Source organism: Lontra canadensis, unplaced genomic scaffold, assembly GCF_010015895.1.
Source record: "Lontra canadensis isolate GAN:19392208 unplaced genomic scaffold, GSC_riverotter_1.0 scaffold65, whole genome shotgun sequence".
Taxonomy (NCBI): Eukaryota; Metazoa; Chordata; class Mammalia; order Carnivora; family Mustelidae; genus Lontra; species Lontra canadensis.
The window spans coordinates 9,650,482-9,661,731 of record NW_022631059.1 but is presented as its reverse complement, the minus strand read 5'-3'; the positions used below and the strand labels follow the sequence as shown (position 1 = coordinate 9,661,731).

At 47.7% G+C, this 11,250-nt stretch overlaps 1 protein-coding gene across 1 annotated transcript in view; it reads right to left on the bottom strand.

Annotated features, from left to right (window-relative positions):
• The window catches only part of ATP9A (ATPase phospholipid transporting 9A (putative)), a 126,604-nt gene extending 126,302 nt beyond the window's left edge, over positions 1–302 (bottom strand). The window contains exon 1 of the mRNA XM_032878959.1: positions 205–302. Coding sequence (XP_032734850.1) covers positions 205–302 — 98 coding nt within the window. The remainder of the gene's footprint in view (positions 1–204) is intronic.
• Between the last annotated feature and the right edge of the window lie 10,948 nt (positions 303–11,250).

Here is an 11,250-nt window from a genome sequence, read left to right as displayed (position 1 = left end):
CGCCCGCTCGCCCCGCGCCTGCCACGGGGGGCGGCCGGCTGTGTCCGCGCCGCCGCCGCAGTGTCCCCGCCCCCCGCCCGCGCCGCGCGCCCCCCACGCGCGCCCACCCGGCCACGCGCCCCCCGCCCACGCCTCGCCGTGCGCGCGCGCGTCCGCCGGCCGCCCCCGCAACCTCGTCCGCGGCTCTCCCGCACATGCACACACGGGTCGCACTCCCCGGTCCCACCGGGGGCATTTCCTCTCGTGGTCACGCTGACACCAACATGCACTGCCACGCTCCATCCCTGCAGACACGCAGTCATTCTCACCCGCTTGTTCCCTGTGGTCGTCCCCTTTCACAACCACATGCGCACCCTGCCACCTCACCCCCCGACATCCACGATCACGCATGCATGTGCGCGCGCACACACACACACACGCCGTCATCTCACCCCCCGATATCCACGATCACACACCTGTACACCCTACCACACTCACCCCGCATTGGTCCCCCTCCTCTCCCCATCCTGAATCTTAGGCCTCATACTTGGGTGCTCCAGGATCACAATCGCACACCCTACCTCACTCCACTTTCAGTCCCCCTCACACACCCTCACACTCCCGCCTGGATCCCTGGGATTCGCAGTCACACACACGCACACACTCATTGTCACACTCCCTCCCTCAGCTGCCTCTGGGGCTTACACTTGCCCTCCCAGGCCTTCACACACATTCAAGCATGCTGAGAATCTCACACATACGCACACCTGACCCCTCCACCCAGACCCACATCCGCACCCAGGTGTTCACACACTCCCACACAGTCTGTAGGATCCATGAACTTTCAAGGGCCTGTTAAAGCTTTGAGAACAGGAAGAAAATGAGTCCTGGTGCCAGAAGGAAAGTCAGAAGGGGGGGGGGGTTTAAAAAGCTATATGTAATTGAGGATCCTCAAAGTGTCAAACCCTGTAAACTAGCTTCCTGTAACTAAAGCAAAGTTCTAAGTTAATTATACCTAATATATTTCACACGGCGTATGGGTGCCTTTTAATATGTGTGCTATGAGCCACCAGGTATCTGTGTCTAGGACCCTGCCTAAAGGAAGGCCAATCCCAAACCCAGAAGTGTGACTTATGTCATGTCACAGTGAAGTTCCTCATGAAAAGAAGCAGGCCGTTAGAATGGGGGCATTGTGCCTTCGAAGGGAAAAGAGCACTGTCTGGCTAACAGAGCTAGGTTTGCTTAGCTTTCTCTCTTGCCTCTGCATGGTGCTGAGCACAGGGGCCAGGCACACAGTCAACACTCAGTGCTCACTGCGTGGAGGAAACGTGAACACCTGGTTGTGTTTACTGACTGTGGCATCAAGGTAGGGCCTCCCCACCCTCTCCTACCTGCTCCCCTGGAGGTTCCCCTTAAGTTCCAACCACCTCACCTAAGCAGCAAACCCCAGACCCTCCTCTCCACTCCACTCCCACACAGGCCAAAAGAAAAGACCAGAGATTGTGACCCCACACATCTGGGGCCCTGCACAGGTGAGCTTTGGTTTTTCCTCATGCACCTAAAACGTGCATGGGGTTCCATATTTAATCCTCCAACAGCTCCGCCAGCTAGGGCGCTATCAACCCCATTTTACAGGTGGGGACATAGCAGGTCAGAGTGGCCTGCACATAGCAATGAGCTTAGGAAGGAACTAGGCTGGGCTCCAGGGCCTGGCTTTTCAGGCTCTCACAGGCAGGATGAAGTTACGACACTTCCAGCCACCTCCCAGTCCCCATTTCCAGATAGCTCCAAGCTCCCTGCGGCCCTTGTGGAACCCATCCGTGGCCACCGCCGTCAGACTGTGCTCTCTTTTTCTGAAAGCTGGAGTAGAACCATGGCTCTGCTATCCTGTACTACTCTCCCAGACAACTTACAAACGGCCAGACCTCAGTGGCTTCATCCATAAAGTGTGGATGGTGACAGCCTCACAGGATTGTTGGAAGGCTTAAATGAGTTCATCGTAAATAGAAAACAATTGGAAGAGTGGCAAAGCAGAGGAAGTACTCTGTAAGGCTCGTTATTACAGAGTTGGACGAGTTCAGTGCAATCATGGGAATGGGAAGCCCTTAGCACAATGCATGTGCACGGTAACACTCAGGGAAGGGAAGCGATTACAATTCCTTGGGAACTGTTGGGAATATTCTTATGTTTCCCTAATTAAAGAACAAGCACCATAGTACTTATCCATTGGTCCTCTCTGGACAAAAAGATTCTAGATAGATATTTAAAATATGGTTTAATTTATAGACTATTTTGGGGGGCTAGTTTGGGATTTACACAAAATCTGAGCAGACAGGAGCAAGAACTCCCTCCCCCCACCCCATACCTATCTACTCCATGTCGCCCCCAACCCAAACTCAGCAGTTCCCTTGTTATTAACATCTTGCGTGAGGCTGGTACATGGATCTTAGAAGTTTCCTTATTTTTAATCTACTCTTTCTATTTTTTTCTTTAGTAAACATGTATGACTTTTACAATGTTTTTACATAATCATTTTTTATTGTGTCTTATTCATTTTTTTAAAAGATTTTATTTGACAGTGAGAGAGATCACAAGTAGGCAGAACAGAAGGCAGACAGAGAGGGGGAAGCAGGCTCCCCGCTGAGCAGAGAGCCCGATGCAGGGCTCAATCCCAGGACCCTGAGATCATGACCCAAGCCCAAGGCAGAGGCTTAACCCACTGAGCCACTCAGGCACCCCACCATGGGGCTCAAACTCACGACCCCGAGATTAAGAGTCACATGCTCTTCCAACCAAGCCAGTCAGGTGCACCTAAATGAACAATTTTTTTAAAAGACCAAGGGAGCCCCCTCTTACTCTCCAGAGGTAATATTTTCATGTGAAAAGAGGGATGATTTTTACTGTTTTTCTGTTTTCCCAAGTTTTTTTTTTTTTTTCAGTACACTTTTATAAATAAGCATTGGAAAAGACACTTCTCAAAAGACTTCAGCAAGGCAATCCCTCAGGAAGAGAGGCACTTAAAAGCTTTTATCTCATCTTGTGAGTGATCTAGATGCATGAGGCAGGAGAGAGGCCTATGGGGACTTTGAGAGCCCTGCTGGGGGCCAGGAGAAGAGCAGGGCTAGGACAGGGCAGTGACTGGAGGGAGGGGTAGCTGGGGGTCCCACTCAGCAGGACACCACTTCCCTCTTCCCAGCCTGGCCCTGCCTTCTCCCCATGGTCCTGGGAATGGTCGCCTCGGGGTTCTGCTTGCAGTCTCTTTTGTGACCCTTGGAGCCCTCTCGGCCCAGCAGGCCCTGAGTACAGGAAGCTCCCCGTACTGATACCTGGAACAGAAAGGTCTTTAACAGATAAGCCAACCTAATCCAGTCTCTGCTTTCCAGAAGACAGTGAGGTGCGTAGAGGCCACCCAGCCTCATCCACAGATGGTAGGCTGAGGCCATAATCTATTTTGAGATCTCTGTACAGCCCACCACGAAGCCTTGTTTACATGGATCTCCAAGCTGTTTATAGCATGTTGGCAGTAAGTAGACAAGAGGTCAAGGGCGCTAGCATACATGAAGTGGAGGCAGGGAACATGGGAACTCAGAATTATTATTTTTTTAAGATTTATTTATTTATGGAGCACCTGGGTGGTTCAGTTGGTTCAGTGTCTGCCTTCAGCTTGGGTCATGGTCCCAGGGTCCTGGGATGGAGCCTTGCGTTGGGCTCGAGCCTGCTTCTCCCTCTCCCTTCTGCATGCCTCTCTGTCTGCATGTGCTCTCTGTCAAATAAATAAAATTTTTTAAAAAATTTATTTTAGAGCTAAACAGAGAGCAAACTTGAGCAGAGTAGGGACACAGAGAGACTCTCGAGTAGACTCCCAGCTGAGCGCAGACCCCAACATGGGGCATGAACCCACAACCCTGAAATCATGCCCTGAGCCAAAGTCAAGAGTCAGATGGACACTTAACCAGCTGAGCCACCCAGGCGCCTTGGGAACTCAGAATTATTACAAATCTTTTGGGTGCTCTCCAGCTGCAGGGAGAAGTGAAGTTCTTTGGGTGCCTGGAATCTTCTCTCTGAATGATTCTGGGTGAAGGCTCTAGGTGTTCCCTACAGCAGAGCTGCCAACCTGGGTGCTACTGACACGTGTGCTGAATAGTCCTTTATCCTGGGGGCTTTGCTGTGCATTGTAGGATGTTTAGCAGTACCCTGGTTGCTTTCCCCTACAAGCCAGCAGCAGCTCCCCTCCCCCCTCCCAGTTGTGACAATCACAGATGTCTTCAGATATTGTGAAATGTCCTGGAGGGCAAAATGTCCTGGAGGGTTGAGTCCCACCAGGCCAGAATGGGAGGTGAAATAATTTTTAAATGTCTAGCAAGGCTGTGTCCAACACTAATCTCATCATTCCCCTCCCTGACACACACCGACCCCCCTTTTGAAAAATAACTCCTTAAGAACTTTCCAGAAGCAACAGTATCTACCTAGAACTTAGTAATACTACTTGGTTTGTACAGTAGTGTTTTTACCTCCAAAAAGACATAGGGAGTTTGGGGAAGATGCCACAGAACAGTCATTCACTCAAGTAATCTTCACGGAGGACCTGTAGTGTTCAGGGTACTGGGTACAGGGTACAGGGGACTGGGGAGATACAGTTAACAGACACACACAATCCCTGCTCTCTGGTGTCCGGGACTGCTGGCTTCTAGAAGATATTATCCCGGCAAACGGTGCCTTTCATTGTCTTATTTCACAACTCTGTTGAGAAACTACTGTAATACACATGACTCTTGCCCATAGAAATGCAGATGAATTTTATCCAGTGGAATGCAAGCATTGCCCTGTGGATCCCAGTGTGCCTTTGCTTCCATGGTCCTGACTGCCTGCTTTCCTGGGGAGTGGAGTGGGGTGGCGGGTGTGGGGGCGGGGTTGATTGTCTTTTGAATCTGCTGTAAATCTGTTTGTGAAATCTTTGACACATGTCCTTTTCTATTTGTAGGAGCCATGATTTTCCTTTTTTAAATATTATATAAGAGTAGACAGCAAATCCACAGGTAAACATTTTGAGAGAACAAAACGCCATGTGGATGGGAAAGATATCTGTTGTGCAGTTGCTAATCCTCCTTACTCGATAAAAATAGAACATTAGCCACCCAAGTGGACCCCTCTGATTTCCCCCTTAATTTCACTGCCCTGCATGATCCCAAAGGGCGGTGATCTGAAAGTCCTTGAGCGTCCCCTTTTTTTCTCTGGGGTCTTTGCCATGTGAGAAAAATGAAGATGAAGGTATTATTGGTCTCTGTCATGTCAATTACCTCAGGATATTTCGAGAAGTTAGCAGAAATAATTTTTCCCATCAGGGTATCAACACGTTAGAAAACAAAAACCTCAAACGGATTTATGGGAAATAGGAAAAGGGGACAAGTGTCTTCAACACCGGGTCTAGTTAGAGCACATACCAGTGGACCCAGAGGGCCACTGGCTTCATGGCTTTTAAGGACGCACAGTGATCCAGTCGGGATAAAATTAACTTCCTCCTTGTTTGGTGCCTCAGTCTTTAGGACGCCCCTATTCCTTTCAACTTACTCTTTGCTTAAAATAGTTAAGTTGTTACAAAAGCGTGAAGGGTGGAAAAGAATAGGGGAGGGGACAGTTCTGGAGGCCATTTGGGATGTTTCTTCTCCCAAAAGTGTCACTTTCAAATATACATTTTTCTTTTAAGACTTTATTTATTTGAGAGACAGCACACATGAGAGAGAGAGAGAGAGAGAGAGAGAGAGAATGAGAAGGGGGAGAAGCAGACTCCCTGCAGAGCAGGGAGCCCAACCCAGGACTTGATCCCAGCATCCTGGGATCATGACCTGAGCCAGATGCAGACACTTAACCAACTGAGCCACCCAGGCGCCGCCAAATATACTTTTGACTTCAATAAAACACAGAGCTTGATGCTTCTTCCGAACATATTTGCAAGGTCTTATCTTAAATACCACAATTGCAAAGCCCACTTTTGAGAGGTAAATTTACTTCCTTATCCTGATTTTGGCCTAGTTTAACTAATGCTCTTTATTTCTTTTGATATTCAGGAATAGTTGGAACAGGTTAAAGCTAAATGATACAGACCTAGAGAACCAGGCTGTGCTGAGCAGGGAGCCCAACGCGGAACTCCATCCCAGGACCGCAGGATCATGATCTGAGCCGAAGACAGATGCCCAACCGACTGAGCCACCCAGGTGTCCCTGGTTCCGGATTTTTTCCTTTAGGCTTAAGTCTGGATTTTCATGTGTGCTAAGATCGTAAAACCATACACAACAGCCATATTTGACCAAAAACAATGGCTTCTTTGGGCATATCAGACTGATTGCTTTGAAAGCCAACCCATTTCCTTTTAATATAAATGGGTTCCTAGGGCGTCTGTGTGGCTCAGTTGCTTAAGCCACTGCCTTCTGCTCAGGTCATGATCCTGGAGTCCTAGGCTCCAGTCCCATATCGGACTTCATCTTCTCTGAGGGAGCCTGCTTCTCCGTCTCCCTCTGCCTCTCCCCCTGCTTGTGCTCTGTCAAATAAAAAAGTAAAACCTTAAAAAAAAAAAAAAAAAAAGGGCATTCCTAATCTCTGTGATCATTTCACAAATGCTGAATCATTATGTCATACCTGCCACTAATAAATGTGACATATACCTCAATTTTAAAAGTACAAATTCAGGGGTGCCTGGGAATCTTAAAATGTATATATATATATATATATACACACACACATACACACACACACAAATTCAGTACAATCATAATTCGTATTTGGGGTCATGCCACTTTGCCAGTTACATTTTATAGCAAAACATAGTTTAATTTTCTATCTAAACCTTTCCCCAGCTTTCCTTAGAAAATTCGCTTTTGCATGTATACATCCTTCAAGACTCATTTACTTTGAGATCTTTCTGGAAGATAAAGGACATGCTCTGCCATTTGTGAGTAATGCACTGCCTGTGACTTCAAATAAAATAGATGGCCAAAGAGATGTATTTTGTTATGCAAAAGCAATAAACAGTAAATTTCTCTTTTCAAAAAGGAATGGGCATTCCTGGGGCACCTGGGTGGCTCAGTCAGTTAAGCGTCTGCCTTCAGCTCAGACGGGGAGCCTGCTTCTCTCCCTTCTTCTCCCCCCACCCCAACCCGTGTACACCCTTGCACATGCCAGCTCTATCGCAAATAAAATCTGAGAGAAATGGGCACTCCTTATTTAAGCGCTTCATGATTTTGTTTTAAAGAAGAGAACAGAACTGAGGGAACTGGTAGGATCAAGGCTCTACAAAGACCTTCGGCTTTCTCCACAGGAAAAAGTGCCTTCTTTCAATGACTACGTTTGGGGGCATCTGTCTTCCACTTAGGTCGTGATCCCAGGGTCCTGGGATTGAGTCCTGTGTCAGAAACACAGGCTTAGCCAAAATACGGCTTTTTGACACCCAGAATGAACTTCTGCCACACCAAGGAATGAGGGTCTAGGAGAGCAGCAGCGTCCTGCCACTTTCACTTCCGACCACGGGCATCAGGAGATCTTGGGTTGGGTCAACAGCAGCAGGGGGCGGCGGGGGGGGGGGGGGAGGTTAAACGCACACACAGGAACCAATGAAGTGGAATGAACCCTGTTGAAACTCAGTTGCTATGTGAAAACCCACCTTAAAAATTACCAACTTGGGGCACTGGGGTGGCTCAGTGGGTTACAGCCTCTGCCTTAGGCTCAGGTCATGACTCCAGGGTCCTGGGATCGAGCCCCACACATCAGGCTCTCTGCTCAGCAGGGAACCTGCATCCCTTCCTCTCTCTCTGCCTAGTTGTGATCTCTGTCGAATAAATAAAAATCTTGAAAAAAAAATTACCCCGACTAAGCCTCTATTTCCCCTTGCACCTTATGCTTGGAAATACTCCATCAGGGAATGATGAAAATACATCATTGCACACACGCAAGGAGCTACATATCCATCATCTTCAAGATAAAGGAGCTGCCCACTGCTGGGCATCTCCCGACCCAGGTGACATTCTTCTTGGTCTCAACACACTGAATCAGGATCCACCTGCCCCCGGGGTTGGGACAAATCTCCCTAAGGATAGTGTCGACTTTCTGAGCCCAACAGGAGAAACAAGGGGGACTGCCATACTGAACGCTCCCTGCGTCCCAGGTTGTTTTCATGCTCTCGCCATAATCCTATAAATCAAATATATTCTCCCCATTTCGCAGATGAGGTATCCAAGGTCCTACAAATTATCTTGCCCCAGGTACTCAGGCTAAGTGTTGACCTGAACTTCCTTCCTGAATGACCAGCCAGTGATCTCATGAACCCATCCTTTGCCGACTAGATGTGTACCATGTCACCTAACCCCTGACTTTGTTTCCTGATGTTCTATGGATGTGGACAGGCATTAACTTCCCAGTTGGGGCTCAAGCCACCCACAGCATTGTAAGCAAGTCTTGCAGCTCTGAGGGCTGCCTTTGAAACAACTGAAGGGCTTCCTATAAACATGCAGGCATTTCAATACTTTAAAATGTCACCTGGCTCAACCCAGTGCTCCCAGACACGGAGAGGGAAACAGCCACCTTCCTTCCAGACTGCTCTCCCCTTCTGCACAGCTGACAGGCCAGGTGGGCCCATCAAACAAGGCACCATCTCCACCTGGAGCAAGGGGCCTCCTCTAACCTTCCCCAGACCCTCTCTGCAAACACGAATGCAACAAAGCAACAGTTCCTTTCCCAGAACACTTTTCTAACAGGTTCTAGGGATGCCAACTGAAGGCAGAGGGTCAGGGGGAAATACGGAGTTTATCCCCTCCCCCCTTCCAGTCACACTGAGCTACAAGTGACAGAGTTTAAAGTCGGTAAGCTGAGATTTCCTTCCATCTCCCATCAGGTTTCAACAACAGAGTTTGACTACAAGGAACCCGTAAAGGAAATACCAAGAGGTAGGCAGGTCTCAAATGACCAAGTCTTGGGACATCTGCACTGCTTACATTCTGGCTCCTTCAACAGAAACAACGCGCCATGTAGAGAGTGAGACTCTACATGGCGCGCTCACACCACAACCTGGAGAATTAGCTTCAAACTAAGGGCGGAGAAAACACACATACAGACAAAACGCACACTTACGCAAACCACTGCCAACCCATGTGGAACCATCCATCTTCGCCCCATCGATCCCTCCGGTAGGAAGCTCCCCAAGGTAAGCTGGCCAGGAGGAACACTATCCCTCAATGATGATCAAGACTTTACGAGGGGCGCCTGGGTGGCTCAATGAGTTAAGCCGCTGCTTAACCGCTCAGGTCATCATCTCAGGGTCCGGGGATCAAGGCCCGCATCGGACTCTGCTCAGCAGGGAGCCTGCTTTCCCCTCTCTGCCAAATAAGTACTTCCCAGTGTGAGAAGGGTTTATACTTCGATTTCCGTTATCTAAGGGCCGGGTTAATCTTGCTTTCAGAGTAAATGGAATGCCTACCTCACTCCAAATTTAGATGAGTTGAGGCCAAAGGACGGACAACCCTTGGAGGGAGGAGAGGCCACCCACCTCCCAAGGAGGTAGCCAAGCAGGGCTCACATCAGGTTAAAGGCCACGAGAACAGAATCCCCAGCGTCCTCAACAGTCAGGAGAACCCATTCACTGATGGGGTCGCATCCACATCCGCAAGGTTCTCAAGCCTGACTCTGGTACTTCCCACTGGGTTTGCAAAGAGAAACACTGCAAAAGAAGGTAAGACAACAGGATACTTTCCCAGTAGGACACTAACCTGGATCTTGCCTTTGTTCTCTCTCCCTAGTGGGTATTTCTTCCACCATCCTCTCATGCAACCTTCCCTTGGAATAAAGTGCCAAGTCCTATGTGATTCTCAGCAGTCCATTCTGGAGGAAATGGTGTCTCTCTCTGCCCAGTGACTCATACCAGATTAGGATGGGCAGTTACGGGATAATCTCCTGTATAAGCCTCCTGTGGTCACAAGCAGGAGTTCTCTAGAATAAATTTACTCGAACAGAACTTTTTGGCTTAAAAAGAAAGATGCCAAGCAGCAAGCAGTTATCTGTGTGCTTGAGAAAACGGGGACAGAATGGATGTAACCAGATGCACATACATATTCGATTCTAGGACCTGGAGGGTCCTGAGGGCAAAATGATGCTTAAGTGAGAGTTCTCAGGTTTAGAGCAGAAATGAACCAGAATAACTCATACACGCCTGGTGGTGGGGGGAAAGGAAAAAAAAAAAAAAATCCAAAATTTATTCTCCAACAAGACAGCATCAGCAGGTAAAACTACAGGGTTTCTCCAAAGATTATACATTCACAAGGGCATTACTTAACAGTAAGAAAGGCTCTGGCGTGTTCTCTGTAACAATATCCACTTCACAGTGTAAACAGGTTACTAGCATTGTGTTCAACATACAATTCCAGAAGGAAAGGCACAATGTGGCAAAAAAAATTTTTTTGGATCCTAAAAGTCAGGTGCAATAACACAGACAAACTTTTGGTAACAGTCTTGATCTACTTCCCCACAAATCAGGAGATTTCTCCACTCAGACATTAAGGTCTGTCTTTCTCCTTCCTTTTTAAACCATGAGAGCACGTTTCATCATTCCATATACAAAAAGGGGAGGGAGTTTAAAAACAAACAAAAAAAACAAAAACCAAAGAATCAAGAAAATATCTTAAATGTCCTGCGGCTCTCACCACATTAATCAACTCAAGGTTTAAGACAGGGCATGAGAACACTTCAGCGGTCAGAAAATAGGAAAATAGACGCTATGGCTACAAAAATAAAAAAATAAATGAGGTAGATAAATTAAAGCTTTCACACCCATGACTTGCCTGTTCCAACTTCGTAGCCTTCATGCAACACTCAACAATCTTCATAGTAACTTGGCATTAAGATGCACCAAGGACATTTTTGTACAAATTAGTATGAGAACCTATGAGGAACATGCCCTTCTGTGACTTTCTTCTAGAATGAAAACCTAAGTTCTTCAATAGAGTAGGCACTGGCGAACCAAATGAAGTCACCTGAGGGTCCCTGCTCAGCTGCCCACCTCTCCTGGTGGCTCAGGAAGGAGGCATCTGGAAAGCAAGGCAGTACATTGGCACTCTTGGGGCTCTAAATGAACTGTATTTAAATAAGCAGCAACACACATCGACTCCCTTTGGACTAAACGCAGTCCATTTGAGGGCATTCTATTTAAGGTTCCAAGGTTGAAGGAATTTTGTAATTCTACAACCTTAGTTTAAAAAAAAAAAAAGTACATTCAGGAAAAAAAGGAAGGAA